This window comes from Barbus barbus, assembly GCF_936440315.1.
Source record: "Barbus barbus genome assembly, chromosome: 3".
Lineage (NCBI taxonomy): Eukaryota > Metazoa > Chordata > Actinopteri > Cypriniformes > Cyprinidae > Barbus > Barbus barbus.
Window position 1 is genome coordinate 24,360,994 of NC_136731.1, and position 23,673 is coordinate 24,384,666.

Genomic DNA, 23,673 nt, shown 5'->3' on the forward strand with positions numbered 1-23,673 from the left:
CAATTACCGGGGTTCAAGCACTTTAAGGCCTTTAAGGTGATATGCTTTTAGGGTCTTGGCCAACCTGGATGTATGGCTGACAGCAAAACACATCCAAAATGGAGAATAGGCTCACAGACACCACACACACACACACACACACACACACACACAGTGAAATTAAATGATTAAACTAGTATATTAATACTCAATAAGCATGCTTACACACACACACAGGCACACACATACACAGACATACAGTACATGCTCACATCAAAATCTAATGTTTGTGTGAATATATGGGCTTTTTTTTTTTAGAAATTCGAGGCCATTTACGATAGAAATCTTGTGTTTTTGAAACCTTTTTAACTGTTATAGTGCCACCTATGGTCCGATCTCCATGAAAATCTGCATGCTTCTTAAGAGTCATCTGTCATGTTTTTTTACCAAGTTTTGCAAAGTTTTGAGTTTCTGTTTAGGTTTTATAGGCTTTTGGGTATATGCACCCACGCCCCTTTTATAAAAAATTTTTTTATCATTTTTTATCTGGAGAGTCCAGAGAATATTACTGCAGTGGTTTGACCGAGATTGAGCAAAAAAACCTAGGATTAGTTCGAAAAAGTATGTGTTTAACATATTTGTGAATAGATAATGAACGATTTGATTAACAGCAATGGTTCTTGAGGCAAAGTTGTTCATGAGGAGATTTATCAAATGATACGCATATTGTGTGGATGCGTGAAAAATCGTGCAATATACAATTGTTTATGCACTTGAAAAACGCAATTTCGCCCCCCCAGAGGCCAATTTCTTTCAAAATTCTTACAGACCTTTAGGGCCATGAGTCAAATGTGCCCATTGAGTTTCGTTCCTTGTCAAATATGTGCTTAAAATTCTTTGGCTTTGGCCATGATTTCTGAGAAACGCAAATGTCCTCATAGACACTTGTGCCACTTCAGACAAAGACACTGCATACCAATTTTCAAGTCGATCGGACAAATGGTTGCGAATTTATAGTTGTTTTTATGCTTTTTTCTATCTTATAGCGCCACCTATAGCAGAGCTGCGCATTTTTCATTTTTTTTTTTTATTTGACCAAAGATTGAGCTCATACACAAGTTTGGTGAAGAGATCTCATTCCATTCAAGATTTAAAGCTACAATTAGCTATTGGCTAACGTTAGCATAGAAGGTTTTTGAGTACTGTTTCGCGTGAAAATCAAAATTTTTACTTTTTTTGTAATTATTGATATTCCCTCTCCAGAGAATATTTCTGCACTGGTTTGTTTCCGATCGGGCGAAAAACCTAGAACTAGTTCTCAAAAGTAGGTTCATACTTTCGATCACTGTAGCGCCCCCATCAGGCCGATTGGGGCGAGCCTCGGTCACATTGTAGGCGGTGTGAGTACTACCATCCCTCCAAGTTTCAAGTCTCTGGTCTGCACAATCAGTTTTACATGGAAATCGCTCACCCGTTACCATTCTACGCACCTGAACCCCTAAAAATAAATATGTAAAACAAATATATTTTACTAAGAACCAATTTTATGTTATTTTTAAATAAATAAATATGTAAAGAATACAGAACAAATGAATACATAAATGTATAAATAAATAATACAACTAGGTAAATAAATATAAACAAAATAAGTAATTAAAAGTATAAGTAAATGTGTAAAAAAAAAAGAGTAAAAAAGTATAAATACATGCATAAAAAGTAAAATTAATTAATTAATTAATTAAATAAAAAAATAATAATATTATAAATATATATTTTTTCTGTTTTCCTCCCCTCATGTCCTGCCTTCTTAAAGTGAACATCACTCTGAAGTGTTTACAGTAACAGATTATTATAGCATGTTATTATAGCAAAAACTGTCCTTAAAGTGAAACAAATAATCCTGGATTGGGTAAATGGGATATATTTTAATAGCTGATAAACCATTGCCAGCAAACATCCCCTTCCACATAAATCAACGTCACATTTTTGCACAATGCTGTCAAATTTTCCTGGAGCAAAACAATAAATGTTGCATATAATATTTACAAATGTTGATACTATAGAACGTAATGTTTGCATTACACGTCCACTAACAGTAAACACTTTTTTTTCTGCTCGAGCTGTGAGCGTTTCACATTTTTTTCATTTCAAACTTCGACAAAGACGTTTAGAAGCCAGAAATTCTGGAACTATTGCTCGGCCAAGACTGCCTTAAGATCCAGCTGCTCACTTCAACAGCTACTCATCATTTTAAATCAGAAAAGATGCAGGACTTCAAGAACCACGCTAACCTTAAAATTTGACCGCATGATTATGTTTCAGCATCGTAGTAAAGTTTACAAAAATACAAATACAGAGTGCATCTTGCATTAAAGTAATCTAAAATGTACTGATATTTTCATAGATCTTCTGCTCTGCAAGCCTGCATTTATTTGATCAAAAATAAAGTAAAAATTGTGAAATAGTTTTACAATTTCAAATCACCATTTTCTGTTCGAGTGTGTATAAAAATGTAATTTATTTCTGTGATGTTAAGCTGAATTTTCAGCACCGTTACTTCAGTCTTCAGTGTCACGTGATCCTTCAGAAATCATAGTTATATGATGATTTGCTTAGAAATAAATTAAATTTTAAAATATATTCAAATAGAAAACAGTTCTTTTAAATTGTAACGTTTTTTACAATTTGACTAATTTTACTGTATATTTGATTATATAAATGCAGCCAGACTTCTTTCAGAAACAATAAAAAGATTTCATCTTTATATATATTAATAACGCTCAATATTAAATATGGAAATAAACCCATAGCAAACACTCCATGGCACACCACAAGTCTGCTTTGTCTTTAATCACAAAATGCAGTCGTCCAACATCTTCTCTTGAGACGCTCATATCAAAGGTCCCACTGGGACGGTTTCAAATTATAAGAATTAGCATGTTAAACAGGATGAAAGTACTTTCCGATATACTTTATCTGGATTTAATGGCGTTTCTCCTATTATCTGCTGTGAATTATGGACTTCTTCCATTGTCCTGAAGCGTACACTGCTTGTTTTCGGTGTATTCTGGTGTAAGTGTAACCCGCGGGACTAATATATACCCAGCGTACTCATTCCTTCTTCTGTGAAGCGTCTGTGTGCGTCTCCCACAAACCCCTGCAGTCGCTCAGTCTGCGTTTTTTGCCCTCTCCATTCCAAAGCCTCTCTGATTTCACAAAAAGCAGCAGAAGCCGAAATCGAGAAATCTGGCCCCCGCGTCCAGAAAATATTCCCTTTCCTGTTTCCTCTCGCTGCCAGGGACCGCACTGCACCAGCGAGGCCTGAAACTATGAGGAGTATTTTCAGCTCTGTAATTTGAAACACACACACACAGAGACACATCCATCAAGAAAACACGCGTCTACTAAAGACCTGCGCGACACCATGAGTTTCCTAATGAATGCAAACTGCAAAAGACCCGCAGAACGGGACAACAAAGCATGCTGGGAATGAAACTCCATCAAACCCAGTGACCCTTCAGAGGTTATGAATTATGCTCCAGATTCAGTAATGCACTTACAAACAATAATGCACTTACAAAGGAAGACAAGCGGCCAGGGTTTAAAAACAGAAACGTGAGGCTTGTATTTCTGTTAAAGCGCTTACATGACTCATTCAGTAAACCACTTTATTATTCAAGCTGTGAAGTGTCTAAATCGCTCTTTTAGCGGTGGGACTGATTAGATGGATGAACTACTGACATAATTGCAGAAATGGTGAAAACAGAAGCTGTACGGATAGTTTTGTCAAGTCCCTTGCTGGAATCCTTGAGGGAAAATTATCAGGTTATTAGTTTACAGAGTCATGAAGTTAAAAATTCTATGGAACTTTGCTGTTATGGCTATAAGTGCAATATAGAGCATAATTTTACCCACTCTATGTGCATAACTGTCATTTTAGATATATTCAATAAAACGAATAATAAAATAATGTTTACTTATTTACTATCTAAAAATGAATAAATAATTATGATTTTCACTTGAATAATAGTTTAAATTAAAAACACAAAATAAAAAAATTATTAATTAAAAAGTAAATGCATATTGTGACTTATTTGACAAATGTATTAATGGATAAATAAATAACGGCTACTTATTATCATGAAATATTTAATTTAATTACATCTTGCATAAATCGAAAATAAAATACATTCAAATTAAAATTAATTAAAATTAATACAATTAAACTGATTTTGAAATATCATGCTATATTGTGGTCTCTGACAAATATATGAATAAAATAAAAAATTAATCAAATGTTTATTTATACTTAAATTACATCTAAAATAAATATATAAAAACTTTCAATTAAAATTAGAATTAAATAAAATTATATGAATAAAATTAAACATTGTGATTTTGATATATTGTGCTATATTGTAATATTTGACAAATATATTAATAAAATAAATAAAACTAAAATGTTTATTTATGATTAAATTACATCTAAAATAAAAAATATTAAAATTAAATTAAATTAAACATTGTGATGTAGAGCAATTGTGCTATATTCTGATAATAATTTGACAAATATATTAAAATTAATAAATAAATATATTAGAATTAATAAATACAAATCATAATAAAATATGAATAAATGTCTACTTATGAATATTTAAATAAAGTAAATACAATGAAATAAATATGTAAATACTTATGATTTCACCTTTATTAATAGTTTAATATAAAATATAAATACATTAAAAAAAAAATTACATAAACTGTAATATTAACTTGACAATTTCTTTCAAATGAATATTTTGAAAAAATGAATATATATAAAATAAAATAAAATACAGGCATTATTTAAACAAACAAACAAACAATAAATAAATATTTTGAAAACATAGGGGCCTATTATAAAGAATAATATCAATATTATTTTCTCAAGAAATAATGTCAGATATGCTTCTGACATAGTTTGTATCTTGTTTATTATACCTTGTATTAAATCTAAAACATAAACATAACTAAAAATGGATAGTTGCATCTCACGGGGATGAGGAGGTTAGGGATGCATCAAACCACAAACCAGAGTCTAAAAACAAAAACTAGTCTGAGCTTGGAATGGTTTGATGCAAGTGAGGCCCCTAAATAAGCATTTATCATCTAAAAATCAAGACGCAGCAGGAAATCTCAAAGCGAGCGGCCCTGGAAACCACAGTCGCTCGTGCCAGCCACCTAAATACAGCCGTGTGCTCGAGCGTGCGCAAGCGATAATTACAGATCGCACTCATGCCATCCAAAAGCACAAATTACACAGTTTCCTAAATACCACGTACAATTAGCCTCTATTTTTACCCCACCTTTCTAAATCAGACGATCTGTCGAAGAACAGCGGTCACTCAATAAACGGACGGTTTTCATCACCCAGCGCATGAAAGCATTGTTTGACGGGCTCTGCGATGACAAACGGCTGCATTGGGCTTGAGCTGGAGTCTATAAACAACACGGCAGCAATCAGATGCATCTCTGTTGACATTGTGGCCGTGCATCTTCGCTGTGGAGCTGTCGGGAGTCTGTGCCAGTAAAAGAGTGTGGCTGTGGCGTTTCACAGTTTTGTGAGTAAACAGAGGCCTGTCAGGCTATGCGTTTTGTTAGGGTTGGCCTGTGACGGCTCATTAAAGGCGCTGGAGTGAATGTAATGCTAATGGGGGCGGTGGAGCACACGCCGCTCTTGCGGTGTCAGCTGGATGTGGTATGAAAATCAGGAATCAGATTCGGAGGCTAGAGGGGTCGAGACAGAGAGATGCTAAGCCAGTCTTCTCATGTATTTGCAAAGTTTCAGATCCCTGAGGTTTATTTTTATCTTATTCAGAATCCATCACTCTCAGGAAAAAGAAAAAAAAAAAGAAAAAAGTTCAAAATCTATCATTAGCAGTACCCTTCAAACAGGTAGGCCTACCATTTAGGTACTAATATGTACCTTTAAGGTACTTAGATGCACCTTATTAGGTAAATAAAGATGCACAAAGACGTACCTTTTGAAAAGGTACCACTATAGTTGTACCTTTTTTCTGAGTGCAGAGGAAAACTAACAAAAAAAATATAAAAGACAAGTATTTTGTCTTTTTTACAAGATAAATTCGCTTGCAAAACAAAACTGCAAAAAAAGTACCTGAAATTTACTTTTTCTTTTTTACTTTTTTCCTCCATTTTTGCAAATTTTCCAAGTAAAATTCACTTAAAATTATTAGAATAAGTACATATACTTTTCTGGTTTAAGAACAAGCAGCTAAAATAGTTTGTTGTTATTTTTTGAGTGTAGGGCATTAGAACTTGTTTTAAAAGATGTTGAATTAACTTTATTTTACTGCTTTTAATTCATTTATTTTCTCTTACCCCTTTAGAGAATATCTTTATTTTGTTTTAATCATATATCTAACTAAATGTTGTGAGGTTTATGCTTGAAACAAGACAGTTTTTTTCGAAAATTAAAGACAGATCCTGAAAGGGGAAAATGAAAATTCTTAAAAACAATATCTTTAAAAACAAAAAACTAATAAAATAAATAAGAAATAATAAAATAATTTTTGCTTGATTAATTATTTGAAAGAAAGAAAGAAAGAAAGAAAGAAAGAAAGAAAGAAAGAAAGAAAGAAAGAAAGAAAGAAAGAAAGAAAGAAAGAATGAACAGGGAATTAAAGGAAAAAAGGAAAATTCTGTCATCATTGTATGCAGTATCTTAAAAATAAATTTTCTTCATGAAAATGTAAAAACAAAAGGATAAAAATAAAATAAATGGTGATTTTTACTTGATTATTTTAAATGAATGAACAAATTGTGTTTTAAAATTATTTGAAAAATGTTTGAATTATTTACAAAGTATAAATGCATGTAGTGATCAAGCAATCAAAACACATTTAAAGTTATTAAAAAATGCATAAAGTAGGTTGGATTTCCAACAGTGCATCTAAAGTCATCGACACATGCCTACAACATGTCTAAAAGTACAAAGTCTTGCAACTTCTGCTTACAAGCAATCATTTGAAATCAACATAGCTGCATTGTCTTTAATGCATCCTAACCTTTTGGGAAAGTCCACAAACAAGACATCCAGGCTCGACTACCATTAAAATGTCTCAACACAAATCATACACACTACGTTCATCCAAACCAACTGAGCTTGAGATCAATGACATGAGAAGACAACAGGCATAGAGGAAACACTCTGAACAGGACAAGCATCAGAAACTCAAATCTGACAACACACCTGAGAAAAGCCCGACAGTAAAGACTGGGAAACACGCCAGATCCAGACGTATCAGAGCTGCCGCTGTTTGCTCAGAGAGCAGCGTGGGTAATATCTAATCCAGCATGAGCACAAACACACACTGTGGGAATGTTTGGTCTGATCTGACCCCAACTTCCTCGTCCCTGCTGAAATGGCTGGGATTGATGGGCTCTCAAACAGAAGCTTGACAAGTTTCGACAGTCAAAAATCACAGTCACGTTCACCCGGGCATCGTACTGTATTGTTTCCCCAGTGTTCAGCGGTTCCCATCGGCTCATGAGAAACAACAGAGTGAATTAATTAATCAATCAATCAATCAGAATGAGCTGCTGAAGCAACAGCCTGATCTGATTGGCTAAAGATAGAATATGAAACCCGAGGGGTGAATCGAGTGTCACATATGGAGTTACAGTGTTCGAACGTGTTTGTTTGTTTTAATAAATTAATACTTTTATTCAACAAGGATGCATTCAATTTATCAAAAATGACAGTAAAGACATTTATAATGTTACAAGAGATTTCTATATCAAATCAGTGCTGTGCTTTCTGTTAATCAAATCTTGAACAAAGATGTATAACGGTTTGCACAAAAAATATGAAGCAGCACAATTGTTTTCAACATTGATAATAATAAATGTTTCTTGAGCAGCAAATCAGCATATTAGAATGATTTCTGAAGGATCATGTGACACTGAAGAAAATTCCCAGCAATTGCTTTGCATCACAGCAATAATTTAGTTTAAAATATATCCACATAGAAAACAGATATTTTACATTGTAATAATATTTCACAATATTACTGTTTTTACTGTATTTTTGATCAAATAAATGCAGCCTTTGTGAGCAGAAGAGACTTCTTTCAAAAACATTTTTAAAAAATCGTACCAACACCAAACTTGTGAAAGGTGCTGTACACTTATTCACATTCTCCTCAAGTCAATATTTATATATTTTTTTCCTAGTTATGCTCAGCTCTGAATATAATAATATAAAGTAACAACCACTAGAAACCACTTATTGTAAGTGCCATTTCAAAAAAATTCTTTTTAAAAATCCAGCACATCAAGAACAACAGAAAAAGTTGAAAAATTCATGGAAATTCACCGGTCAAAATGTTTGGGAACTTTTTTCAGCTCTCCACAAAGTGGTGGAAAACTTGATTTAAACAAAGACAAAAGTAACTTTTGATGTAAAACATTTTCATGCAACTATAGCAAAAAAGTAAACTAAGCTAAATGAAACGCAGTAGTTAGAAACAAAATGATATACAAAAATAAATAGCCATCAGACACGGTCATCAGGATCCCTAACCAGTGTGTTTGTGCTGATGTTTCACCTGTAAACAGCAGTAGAGCAGATAATATGGAAATAAAAACAATAATCATCTTGTCTCTGAGTGTTAGAGCAGAAGCAGGTGAGAGTTTAACAGAAGATGTCTGAACGTTACCTGAACCGCTGACGGCTGGGCCCGAGGGTCGAAGAGACGCAGCTTCTTGTCCTGAGGAAACAAAGCAGAACAATATTATAATAGCATGAGAAATAGAGGCACAAAGAAATACTTTTTTATTATTAATAATACAGTTAAGCCAACATTAGAGAGGAATAATGGGGGGGGGGGGGGGTCTAAAAAGTTTTTAAATATTTGTTTATATTTTTCTAATATTTGCCTATTAAAGAAAAAAACTTGTTTCTTCTATTATTAAAAATATTATAGATATCATAGAATAATTTATTTCCCACCATTAAACTAAATTATAGCATGGTTATGTATTTAAAAATATATATATCTACTATATGTTGCATTAAACTGGTCCAAAATCTTTAATATAACACTTTAATGATTTCAAAGAACCAAATAAAGGATTTCAAGAGAGAAAAAAAAGGTATTGACTTCCTTCCTGTCACATGAGGCTGTCAACTTCCTACCCCTACTTCGGGGAAACATGGCGAAGGCAAACCCTCCCAAAGAAAGATCATTTTCATGGTACTAATAAACATTTTTTGTTGACATATACATATCTACATAATCATGAAGGTCTCTAGAATCATCCAAACAAAACAAATCTTACAAGAAATCTATAGTTTTTTGTATACTTCGTTTTTTGTATAGTCAAACGTCCAAGCAGTAACTATAGTTGCCGGTGGGCAAATTACTTGTAAGTACATATAACATAGATCATGGGGAAATGGGGTATACTGTTGCTAGCATCATGTTACTCGTGTTACCTTCTTGTTAAAAACATGTTAGCATCATGCTAACTTCATGCTAACAACATGTTAACCATGTTAGCATGTCGTTAGCATCATGCTTATCACATTAACAGCTTGTTTAGAACATGTTAACATCACGCTAGCAACGTGCTAATCATGCTAATCTTGTTTTAACAATTTACTTGTGTTAACATGTTGCTAGCATAATGCTAACACAATTAGTTTTACAACGCCCCCATGGGTGGGGTAAAATGACGAATTTTTTAAATGACAAAATTTCAACTATAGTTGCCACACATTCAAATACAATTTTCAAGAAAAAAAAAACCTGGGGAAAATAAATGCAGAACATGTTCACATAAGACACTTTTAGCACGACTATATGCATTAAACCATTCAGAAAAATCTGGGCACAAATGGGTTAAAATTGCTTAATTTCTTTTGTATTTGAGTCCATCAACTCCAGATTAAAAGATATAAATATATAACAATACTATAAACACAAGACACCCGTAAAGGTAAATAAATAACATTTACTAATAATAGTGTTGTCAAACGATTAATTGCAATTAATCGCAATTTACATAATAAATGTGTGTATACTGTGTATATGTATTATGTATATATAACTACACACACATACAGTATATATTTTGAAATTTTTCCATGTATATATTTATATTCATATAATTGATATTCTATATAAATATTTTAAATGTATAAACTTAACATATTTTTCTTAAATATATACAGTGCTGCTTGAAAGTTTGTGAAACCTTCAGAATTTTCTATATTTCTGCATAAATATGACCCAAAACATCATCAGATTTTCACACAAGTCCTGAAAGTAGACAAAGAGAACCTGATCAAACAAATGAGACAAAAATATTTGCTCATTTATTTATTCAGAAAATGATCCAATATTGCATATCTGTGAGTGGCAAAAGTATGTGAATCTCTTGGATTAGCAGTTAATTTAAAGATGACAGAGTTCATCTGTGCAGAGGTGTTTCCAGCTGTTCTCCAAAAAGAAATTTGCTTCCTAAAGATCATGTGGACAAGCCAGAGTTTAAAGGATGTATGAAACCAAAATAGAACTTATTGGTTTAAATGAGAAGCTATTATGTTCGGAGAAAAGAACACACTGCATTCCAGCTTAAGATTCTTATCCCATCTGTGAAACATGGTGGTGGTAGTATCATGGCTTGGGCCTGTTTTCTGCATCTTGGCCAGGACAGCCTGCCATCATTGATGGAACAATGAATTCTGAATTATACCAGCAAATTCTAAAGGAAAACACGTTAACGTGTTAAACTGTTTAAGTACAGAGTCTCAAGAGAACGTGGGTCATGCAGCAAGACAACAACCCCAAGCACACAAGTCCTTCTACCAAAGAATGGTTAAAGAAGAACAAAGTTAATGTTTTGGAATGACTGAGTCAAAGTCCAGACCTTGATCCAATTAAAATGTTGTGGAAGGACCTAAGCAAGCAGTTCATAGGAGGAAACCCACCAACATCACAGAGTTTAAGTGGTTCTGCACTAAGGAATGGGCTAAAACTCCTACATGTTATTGTGCAGGACTGATCAGCATTTATAAGAAACTTTACCTTCAGTTATTGCAGCAAAAGGGGGTCACACCAGATACTGAAAGCAAAGATTCATATACTTTTGCAACACACAAATATGTAACACTGGATCATATTCTCAATAAATAAATGACAAAGAAAATATTTTCTCCCTTTTTGATTGGGTTCTCTTTGTCTACTTTCAGGACTTGAATATGAAAATCTGATAATGTTTTGGCTCATATTTATGCAGAAATATAGAAAATTCTAAAGGGTTCACAAACTTTCAAGCAGCACTGTACATGCATGTGTGTGTATTTATACATACACATAATAAATATACACAGTACACACACATTATGTAAAAAAAAAAAACGTATTTTGGATGTGATTGTTTGAAAGCATTAATTAATAATAATTAAATAATATAAGGCTGCACTGAGGAATGTTATTTCAAAAAGTCAGTTTTCTAAGTTAAAAAATGTATTAACATTTTCAAAATATTAGAATATTTAAAATTATTTGTAATTTTAAAGTAATCAGTAATCAGGCCTGGGTGTGGCTAGAGAAACTGAACTCAGGTGTGATAAACCACAGTTATGTTTTAACATGTTTTGATGATCTGAAATATTAAAGTGTGACAAACATGCAAAAAATATACACACACACACACACACATACACATACGCATGATATATATATATATATATATGTTAGGAAAAAAAATAATTATACTTGTATAATTTCCTAACAGTAAACTGAATTATATCATGCATCTATATTTACAAACAAGACTGCCCTCTAACATCAACACTATGGCACATTTTCCCACACTCGTGATACTGTTGCATCAAATCTTATAATAACCCTTTTTTAATTACTGTAATGTGACTCTGTAAGCATTTGTTTCAGTGCGCTGACTAAGTCTACTGTGCCTGGATTATTATGATACGGTAGAAATGGCTTCATGTGGTATTTGTTACGAGTCTGTCAACAGAATTGGCAGCGTAAATCCTGCTGCAGACTGAACTCACTGTCAAAATCAGGTCAGTCAATCAGTGACCATCAGACAACCCCATCACTCTCAAACACAGCCAATCAGGACGGAGAGCGCGATCAGCACGAGGAAACGAGCGCTAATGGGAACAGGCTGTGACACAACAGATGCGTAATGAAGAGCAGAGACTGACACGTTCTCTCCAGAGTCCTCACACACCGCATCAATAAAGATAAGAGCCAGAATATACACAGACAATGAGTTAAATACTCCATTTCTAACCAGGATTAACAATTATTGTGAATATTTTTAGTATGTTGGTGGCACACTTTTCTTTTAACACAATAAGTGTATTTTTTAGCTTAGAATGCTTTTAAATGCCTCCTTCATAGGCAGCTCACTCGTGTGGTTTCAGTGCTGAGACAGACATTGGGAATAATGCATTTTACCCATAAGACATTGTCAGTAACCACTAGCAGCTCTTCTCCAGACACAAGTCCTCCAAACCAAGACAACAGCGTAAACACAAACAGCAGCCGCTGGGCTCACACACAGTTTCACTGCGACTCGCAGCTGAACAGCAGCAAATAAAAAAGCACAAGCAGCACCAATGACGGATAGGTTTTCAAACACTGCTGTACTCTTCTTCTGATCTTAGTCAAAGTCAATGGTCATTATTTCACATCTCTTAGCTTTTTCTGACCTCTGTTATAACTGGCTAAGATCTTATTTTTACTTTGCATGTGAAATGAGTAATAATGGATTTTAGAGTTGTATAAAGTGAAAACTAACATTATTTGGAACAGGATACTACCATACTACATTACTACACTACACATGCTAAACTACTTGACTTATTATTATTGATACTGATAAAATATTAAATATAGCTTTTATTATTTGGTTTAAAGTAGAATAAATGTTTAGATCATTTTTGTAATAATAATAATTTATTATTATTAAAAAGTAATGTAAAAACAAAACATTGTTGATAAAATTATTATTATTATTATTATTATATTGTCTTGGTTCAAAGTAAAGAAACCAAGTTTGGTAGTTTTGTAAATAATAATAATAAACAAAATAAACAAAAATCAATGATTATGATTATTATAATTGTTAAAATAATAATATTTTTTTATTATTATTAATACTGCTACTACTACTACTAATAATAATAATAATAATAAACGTATTATTATCATTAATTATCATTAATCATAAATTAATAAATTATTATTTGTAATATTATTATTACTGTAAACTAACACTCTTAATTTGACACTCATGAGTCGATCAGATGACCAAAAGTTGATGTTTAACCACAAAATGCATTTAAAACCTTGTTTACATCATTAAACATGGTAGAATTGAGGTTGTATGATCGGTGCGATAGTATTTGAAATGTGTCACTGCATGATGCACCCCATCCACATGCTATTTCAAAAATATATAGATATATATGACTGTGTATTGAGTGTGCACTACACAGTATATAGTCAGCTACTGTCCCATTCTGAACACAGTCTACATAGTGCCCTTCATCAAACCCTTATTCTGAAACCAGCAGGGAATAGCAGCTTCCCTCACTTTGAGTCTGTTATTGAAATGATCTGTCATGTCATGCACTGTGCAGTTATGCTGTTTATAGGTTGACACAACTCAGCCCACCCACAACGCCCTGTAGCCCCGAGAGAGAGGGGTCAGATTCACCCCTGAGCACTCAGAGCAGACTGCACTGATCCCAGAGCAGCGGCCGAGATCACAGTCAGTGTGAACACACAGCAGAGTCTGTGTGGCTTTAAACAGAGAGGAGGCTTTCATTACACGTCTGACCCCTGACGCCCATCAGAGATCCAACTCAATTAAACACACACACTCAATCTGTGTGTGTGTGTGTGCGTGCGCGCATGGAGGCAACAGCTGTTTAATCAGTGTGTTTCGTTTCAGCTCACATTAATTTAAATGAGCTTCACTCCTGCTCAAATAAACTTCCCACAATCCTCTTTGCTGCTAACAAACTGTGAACGGCAGCCCTTGTTGCTACAGTACTCAAAAAACTTCAAAAATTTTATGATTTAGTAAGATAATATCCCAGCAGTCTTTAAATGTTAGAAACTTCACTAAAACCGTTCATTAAAAACGGGCATTTTCTTCTTACACGTCCGGTCATGAGGTCTTATATTCGTTAGGGTTTTAGGGTGGAATACACTCCATTTACAGTCTGTTTCCATCTAAATATAAATAAAAATCTAAAATAGAAAAATATAAAGTACTGAATAGTATATATGGGTCAAAGACAACTTTGAGTCCTATTTTGGCATCCGCATCAAAATAAAATAGCCAAAGTGATCTTACATGTAAAAAAAAAACTTAAGAAATTCAAGTCAAGTGTCTGTTTTGATGTTTTAAAATAAAGACTTATGAAAAACATTAATACAAAAAAATATATATAAATATAAAATTATAATTATTCAATTAATTAATATACAAATATTTTTAAATATACAAGTTATATATTTGAACAGACTTATATAAAAATATATTAAAATTAAAAATGTATTTTTTTAAATACATCACTTAAAATTACTTCAATTAATATACATATGTTTAAAATATATGAATGTGTTACTAAATGTTATCAAATTAATATAAAAATATATAATATTTGAAATAATAATAATAATAATATTAAAATGATTAAAAAAAAAATATATATATATACATTTTCCTCAAACTAATCCTAAAATTCTTCATCAGTTACATTTTTTTTTTTTACTTCAGTTAACTTTTTTCTTCTCCAGCTTGTTAATACTTAGAAGTTTATTCATAAATTAACTTTATATATTAGCAATAGTAATAATGATGCTTAGCTTAGCAAACGCCATTGACTGTTTTAAACGTGGGGATCTAGTGAAAGTGTCTACTAGTTGAAAAGAAAATAAACAGAGAAAAATTAGCAAAAATAAAAAAAAGCTTAAAAATAAGTTATACTACAGTATGTACATTCAAAAACACACAAAAGCACAATCAGTCCCATATCCGCAGTCACAAGCCCATAAATCAACACCTGCTTTAATGCTTTGATCGTGTTTTAATCATAACCGTCCACCGAGTAGCTGTGGATGAAAGCGTCTGCGTTCATGTGGCGAGTGTTGTGTTGTTGTAAAATATGCACGTCCATGCCTCAAACGAGGCCTGTCACGAGCCGCACTCTCCACTCCTCTTCTCCTGCTCACCTAATGGGGGAAAACAGCTGCAATTGAACACACATGTTGGTGGCGCTGCTGGTTTGCTTTAATAAGGTGGATCTGGGGAGATTGAAAGGTCTATTCACTTAAATTACAGCTCGACTCGACTGAGGCCACAACCTCTGAGCTCAGTCTGTGATCCAGTTTCATATTTCCCACTTTGCCCTGTTTTTGTTTTTCTCTCTTGATATTTTAGGATGAATTCTGGTCTACTATTGCACTGTCCTTATTAATCCTTACGGAAATAAATAAATAAATAAATAAATCTTAATATAAATTTTTTTTAAAATACATTAAAAATCATTTTAAACTTTAATATAAAATAAATATAAAAAATTAAAATACATAAATTTAATAAATTAACATTCAAATATTTTAATTGAAACAAATATACGCTTAAAATATTTTAATAAATTAAAATAAATATTAAATATATAATAAGTATAAATCATTTAAAATTCATAAATATATATATAAAAATAAATTAAATATATAAATCAATTAAAAAATAAATTAATACAACATTATTCAATACATAATTCCAAATTAAAATGTAATAAATCAATATAAAATATTTAAGTTTACAATAATAAGTTTACAATATTTAATCAATTATTATAAAATACAAATGCAAAAAGTTATTTAATAAAATAATGTATACATTTTAAAAATATATACATTTAAATAAAAACAACATAGAATCTTTTAAAACATCTAAATATACAGTGGTGTGAAAAAGTGTTGTCCCCCTTCCGGATTTTTATTTTTTTTTTGCATGTTTGTCACACTTTAATGTTTCAGATCAAACTAATTTAAATATTAATCAAAAATAACACAAGTAAACACAACATGCAGTTTTTAAATCCAAACCCACATGGCCCTGTGTGCCCGTTACATCTGGCATAAAAGTAACACAGCATTTCAGAAAAAGAACATCATACCAACAGTAAAATATGGTGGTGGTAGTGTGATGGTCTGGGGCTGTTTTGCTGCTTCAGGACCTGGAAGACTTGCTGTGATAAATGGAACCATGAATTCAGCTGTCTACCAAAAAATCCTGAGGAACAATGTCCGGCCATCTGTTTGTGACCTCAAGCTGAAGCGAACTTGGGTTCTGCAGCAGGACAATGATCCAAACCACACCAGCAAATCCACCTCTGAATGGCTGAAGAAAAACAAAATGAAGACTTTGGAGTGGCCTAGTCAAAGTCCTAACCTGAATCCTATTGAGATGCTGTGGCATGACCTTAAAAAGGGTTCATGCTCAAACACCCTCCAATGTGGCTGAATTACAACAATTCTGCCAAGATGAGTGGGCCAAAATTCCTCCACAGCGCTGTAACAGACTCATTGCAAGTTATCGCAAACGCTTGATTGCAGTTGTTGCTGCTAAGGGTGGTCCAACCAGTTATTAGGTTTAGGGGGCAAGCCCTTTTTCACACAGGGCCATGTGGGTTTGGATTTTGTTTTCCCTTCATAATAAAAAACTTCATTCAAAAACTGCATGTTGTGTTTACTTTTAAATTTTATTCGATGATCTGAAACATTAAAAACAAAAATTTTTTTGTGACAAACATACAAAAAAAATTAAAAATCAGGAAGGGGGCCAACACTTTTTCACACCACTGTATATATATAATATGTATATAAATGTCCAGTATTTTGCACAATATAAATGATACGTGTTAATACAGGAATGACTACCCTAGAAGCAGGGGGAGAGAGAGAGAGGAAAAAAAAATACAATTCAACAAAGCATTCAGTGCAAACTCAAACGGCCTCATTTTTCCTCATAAACTAATCCTAAGATCCGTCATGCAGCCATAAACTCCAGCATCCTTTGGCTCTACACCTCTGAGAGCATTAAACAGGCTGATGGAAAAGCTCTCCAGCTCTGTTATTATTTCTTTATGGATCGCTCCCCATTTCCTCCATCGCGGCAGCTGAGAGTAACTCTATGTACCCGGGTCAGACTCTGTGTTTTAGGGTGCTAAATCAACCGCTCCAGGCATCTAGCGCTGGGTCAAACGCTCCTCTCTCTGCAATACTTCAAATGCAACAAAGTCTAGCTGTAGATGCCGCCTAAATCAGGTGTGCTTTCAGCTCTCAGCAAACATGGTACATGACATTATGAAATTTGCTTTTCAAATTACTAAAACCTGGGTTGTTTTGGGGTTTCAAACTGTGAATGTGGTCTCAAGACTCATACATACATAAATAAATAAATAAATAAAGAATGAATAAAAAATAGGTATAAATAAAAAAGAAACAATTATACATGAATAATAAAAAAGAACAAACATTTTTTTAAATACATAAAATAAATAGAATAAACAGAAAAATAAATAAAAATTACTATAAATAAATAATAAATAAAGTCATTAAACTTTATTTTATTAAGTGTCCATTTGAATTAGATTTGTAAATTAATTAGTCATTACAAAGTTTTCTCCATCATTTAAATGAAGCTCTAGCTACCAGACTGTGTGTTTTTCATATTAGGTAGATGCGGCGATTATGTTGTATAAATAACCGTAATAATGTAAAATGAGATTTATTATTCTCAAAAGTTATACGTTAACTTTGGCAGTCTTAATTTATCTTAATATCAATCAATCAACTGATCTTTTAAAAAATATTTTGGAGCAATTTGACACATTTGACGAGTATATATATATATATATATATATATATATATATATATATATATATATATATATATATATATATTAAGTTAAAATAATTTAATACATTTCTATACAAATATTAAAAATGTATTAAATTATTTATATTGCAATTTATAATATTTTTTAACTATTGTATATTATTTATTAAAGTATGTTTAACTTTATAAATATGTAAATATAAGTTAAAATAACTTAAATTAATATAATACATTAATATAAAAATCTTAATTATTTTTTATTTATATTATACATTTTAAAATATTTATATTAATTTATTATACTTTTTATAAGATGACTGCAGTATCAATATTTAAGTGGAAAATAATTTCCATCACCAAACTGAGTCCAGTATGTTTCCCTCCAGTTGATTTAACAAAGCTCTTTCCATAAACTCAATCAAAACACTGCTCCTGCCAAACAAACCTTTGTGTCCAAATATAGCAACTCTTCTGCCATGCGGTTTAACCTTTCAGATGAGTCACAGACGTGTGTCATACTGACACGTTTGGCTACAGCAAGAGTTTGTCCTACATAATGAAATAACAGCTGATGTGCAATTAACATTAAGCATAGACTGAAGGGTAGATTTTCAGGGGCCAGATGCAATCAACTTCCTCAGATTAGATGTAATGACATCCTGTCAGACTGATGAAGGACGCTCTGCAGAGTTTCACCCTGTGGACGTCCATAATGTGTGTTTCTATAATAAAACCAATCAGCATAATGATCCACATAATGGGAAAAACACACGCTCTGGCGACATCTACTGGTGAGAATGTGCTGCTGTCTGAGGAAAACAACAGCTCTGTGCGCACTACCATCAAATCAGTTAAAGTATATTGCAATCTGGGTTTGTGTTGTATGCAAATGCACTATTAAAAAAATGCAACTGAATCAGTGTTGTTACTGTTAACTAAACTAAAACTGATAAAATGTTCTCATTTAGTAAAAAAGCTATAAAAAAAAGCTATTTTTTTAAAGAAAAAAAAAAAACACCAAAAAAAGTACAAATGTTAACTGCAAAACTAGCTGCATAAATAAATAAATAAACAAATAAATAAATTACCACAATGACTAAAAATTAAATTAAAACCTAACTAGAAATATTACAAATATTACAAAAAAAGCACATAATTACTAAAACTTCCCAACTAAAATTAAAATAAACTGAATAAATAAATAAATACATGTTAATTTAAAATATCAATAAACACCAATGATAGTGTACAAATAATGACCAAAATGACTAAAAGATTGTAAAAAAAATAATTGAAAAAAAGTCATTCAAAATATTCATGTAAACTATAAGAGTGTCTCAATGTCACTAAAATAATACTATAATAATAAATTATTTCTATTCTAAATATTCACAACATTGTAAAATAGGCCACTTTTGACATCAGAAACGTCTCCCTTTATAAGTGAATAAGCTTACTTACACAGGTATTTTGCAACTACACACAATTACAGCTGCATTTTATTTTTTTTAATACTGCATTTAGCACTGATTTTTCCTGCTGTCTACGAGCCTTCAGAACAGACCCATTTTTAAAACAGTAACTAGAAGAGCCGGTGCTGTAGAGAGCTGTTACCTTGCAGGATGAAGCCAGCAGAGATCCGTCTTCCTTCCAGGCCAAACCCTGCAGCTGATCCTCATGCTGCTCCAGTACTGAACACACACACACATCCAGAAGATCAACATTTAATGCAAGTTCACAAACTCTCAGACATGATATCAGGGAGGACACACATGGAAAAGCATGAGAGTGCTGGGAATCTGAGCACAACACATGCGTATGTACGTCAGGAGAGTCTGCTGGTGCAAACCAATGCACTGGGAAAAGCTGCTGTGACCAAACACATCTCAGAGAGCTGCTGAGGAGAAACTAAGCATTTAAAAAAATCTGAAAATTACATTAGAAATCTCGCCTTGGCAACTAACTGAATCACTAAAATCACTGAATTAAAACTGAAATGAAAGCAAAAACTGAATAGAAAGAAATATATATTTTTTTAAAAAGCACGTAAAATTACTAAAACTAAAATAAAAAAGAAAACTGAAAATATAAAAAGAGCCAAATCAATTGCCAATGCAGTTATGTAATATATAAATAATAAATAATATAAAATAAAAAAATAATATATGAATATAAAACTAATAATAAATATCAAAAGAATGAATCACAATAAAAACTTTATAAAATAATAAATACATTTCTCAAATTAAAAATAAACGAATAAAAAAATACAAATAAAAAACATTTTAATTAATTAACTGATTGATTGATTGATTGATTAGTAGTATGCAAATAATACTAAAATAACACTGGTAGTTTATTGGTTTTATTTATTCTATTTAATTCGTCTGTTTTACCAAAACTATAAGAAAATTAGAGAAATAAATTATATGGTTATTGTAGTTAATTACATTTTCAAAAAATATTTATACACACACACAATGTAATGTAACATTTCTCCTGTTCTCAGAGATCCAGTTATGTGGCGCTGGATTGGTTTTGTTTGAGGTGACTGGTGTACAATGACAGACAGAGTGAGTGAGCCACGGCTAGCAGGGACTCAAGCGCATGAGTGCAGATGGAGGCAGACAGTGATGTGAGATGAGAGATTGAGCAGGCCAGCAGCCATCATGGGGCCCCGGGACCGCATGGCCCAAAGCTCTAAGGGGCTCCTGAGCTCAAACATTTACCTCAGCCGCTCCACGCCAGACCCCAGAGGACCGTAACAAACACAGCCCTGGAAACCACCAGAGGCTCGCAGATCAAACCAAACAGTGAAAAACACAGAGACAAAACAAACAAAACACACACAGCAGAGACAAAAATGCTGCAGACAAAACCCTCATGAACTGCCTTATTCAGACGCCAATTACAACTCATCGATTCAGACGACGAGACCATTTCAGCATTAAACCTGCCTGGATTCTTCTTGAGAGTTCTAATCAACGAAATATTCATTAATAGTCAAAAAATATGTGTATATTCAAACTGATTTGTAGTCTTTGTAAATCTGCTTGGATGTGAACAACACAATCTTGTTGCCTGCTAAAAAACAACAGTAAGTAATTTGGTTCATATTTGTGTGGAGAAAAAAACACTTTATAGAGAGAGAGACAGAGAGAGAGAGAGAGAACTAAAGAAATAAAATTAAAGAAATTTGAAAAGTTAAATAAATAAAGATGAATAAGTACTTTTTAAAATACAATAAAACAAAACAATAAAACTAACAAACACTTGACAGTTAACTCATGAAAAACAATTAGCGTCTGAATAGGGCTTAAGTGAACACTTAAAGTAAAGTAATTAAAGACGAGATTGTATCTGATAGTGATGGCTGTAGGTATGATGCAGAAGGTGTGTGTTTACCTGTCAGAGCGGCGTCCCGTGAGACGTCCCACACCTGGACGCCCCTCGCAGACGCCACAGCGAGCAGCCCTGAGGCCGCAGGGTGGAAGAGGACGATCTCCAGACGGCCGTCTGCGGCGCTCAGAGTCACCTCCGCATTACTGGGCTGCTCCTGATCCGGATCACACACGCGCCACAGCTTCACCTGAACCAACACAGAGATACGTGACCAAACACTGCACTGGGCCAGATCCTAAATAAATCCACTACATCTTTTAATCCATTAAATCATTGGTATACCCCTAAACACAACATGACATCAAAATACACCCCATTAACAGTTTAAAAAAATGTCCCTGGTCTAATGGTGCTCAAGTCATCAATGTGTACTAATTAAAATAATAATAATAATAATAATAATAATAATAATTTATACTTTTTTATTTTAATAAAATTCTGACGCATTCAAAGCCATGCTAAAATAATATTATATATGTATAAAATAATAATATTACAGCCTACTTTTTAAGATCCAATTAAAATAAATAAAATCAAGTCGCACCTATATTTGATTTGATTTCACAATATTGTTTCATTCAGAAATGCATTACAAAAACTGAAGTATGAATAAATAAATAAATAAATGTAACATTTCATTCAGAAATACATCCCATTACAAAAACTGAAGAATAAATAAATATTTTACGTATTGTTTAATTCAGAAATACATCCCATTGCAAAAACGAACATTTTAATAGGTTAAGTAAAAGAAAGAAAGAAAGAAAGAAAGAAAGAAAGAAAGAAAGAAAGAAAGAAAGAAAGAAAGAAAGAAAGAAAGAAAACAAAAAGAAAAAGAAAAAGGAAAAGAAAAGAAAAGAAAAAAAAAGAAAAGAAAAGAAAATGTATTAGTAATGGGATATATTAGATCTTAAAGAAGTAAAAGAGGTTTTTTCCAGTCATTTGAATGGATTTTCTGCCGTCAGAAGTGGCTGATACCAATAATATAGCAGTTCAACTGGAGTAACAATACATTTTAGCATGGTATTTTGGCAGAAAGCGTGGTTACCCTGGGAAACATCCCAAACTGAGCGGCTCTCACTGTGTGAGCGGACTGCTAAAGCCAAACTCAGAGTGAGACAAACGCTGGACCAGATGTCAGGTGGAGGCCAGATGTGCTGGAATATGATTTGTCAGAACGGTCTGCCTCTTCATTCTGCTGAGCTTTCAAACCCTGACCAGAGTGACCTCCTCAACCTCTGCACAGCCTGATACAGCTGCTAAAAACACTATTTATAGAACCAAACCTAAGCGTGACTGTGTGTGTGTGTGTGTGTTTGCTGTTTTGTTGTCAAGCTGAACAGACAAAACAGCTGAAGATATCAGCAGATGTCAATAATAAACACATTGCACATTCTTAAGGAATGAATTCTTAAGGTAGAAAAAACTATTTGAAGCTAAAAAGCCCTAAAAATCAAACTAAACCTGTGAATCTGTACATACAATTACGGATGAGGGTTAAGTGTGTCAGATCTCATCCCTAAACAAGGTCGTTCATCTTCCATGTGACTCAGACAGTCTCCTTCCTGTTGAAGCGGTCAGGTTTTGCTCAGAATAAGCGATCACTGGTTAATGGTGACTCACCGTCTCATCAGCCGAGCAGGTCGCCAGCAGATAGTCGTCAAACGGCGAGAAGTCCATGTCGGTCACGAGGTCTGGGATGGGAAGAGAAAGAGAATTAGGACAAACTCACATGGGTTGCAAGCATTTGGGTTTATTTTTAGTGAAATGTGAGTCCGTGACATTGGCCTGACGCAGCAGGACACTGCTTTTATTTGCTCAAAATAGTTTTTTTGCTCATTTTTGCTCCAAATGAAGTTGAATGAGCCAAGTGTGTTAGTTAGACCTGTAATTGTTAATATCTCACCAGCATGGCATGAAATCTGGGTCACGGTCCACTTCCCGTCAGATGCGGCATTCACAGAAGACAGACCGACCATCCCACCTCCTCCAGAGACACAACAGACACAGTTACAAACACAAAACAAACTGCTTCTCGTGGTGTTTAATCTGACGTGTGAATGCTGTCAGAGGAGCTCAGATGTTCATACCAGCCTGATCTGTGTTGAAGGCCACGAGGCTGCAGCTGGACTTGATGTGGTTGCCCTGAGAAGAGAAGGAACCTCCTCGCACGTTTGCAATCCAGCCCTGCGCAGAAACACAGGAGTATGGGTAAATCAGTGGGATCTTAAAATGAAGACAAATCTTTGCAGGAAAACATGAACATGATCAGAAATATTCAACATGTCTTCATTACAGCACAGACAAATCTACATGTCTGTCATCTCT

At 33.2% G+C, this 23,673-nt stretch overlaps 1 protein-coding gene across 1 annotated transcript in view; it reads right to left on the reverse strand.

The window, feature by feature from the left end:
• The window catches only part of LOC306849211 (coronin-7-like), a 169,751-nt gene that overhangs the window by 141,572 nt on the left and 4,506 nt on the right, over window positions 1–23,673 (reverse strand). Inside the window, exons 2-7 of the mRNA XM_079384088.1 lie at window positions 23,436–23,532; window positions 23,252–23,332; window positions 22,969–23,039; window positions 21,349–21,532; window positions 19,558–19,634; window positions 8,700–8,750 (exon numbers count right to left, since the gene is read on the reverse strand). Coding sequence (XP_079240214.1) covers window positions 8,700–8,750; window positions 19,558–19,634; window positions 21,349–21,532; window positions 22,969–23,039; window positions 23,252–23,332; window positions 23,436–23,532 — 561 coding nt within the window. The remainder of the gene's footprint in view (window positions 1–8,699; window positions 8,751–19,557; window positions 19,635–21,348; window positions 21,533–22,968; window positions 23,040–23,251; window positions 23,333–23,435; window positions 23,533–23,673) is intronic.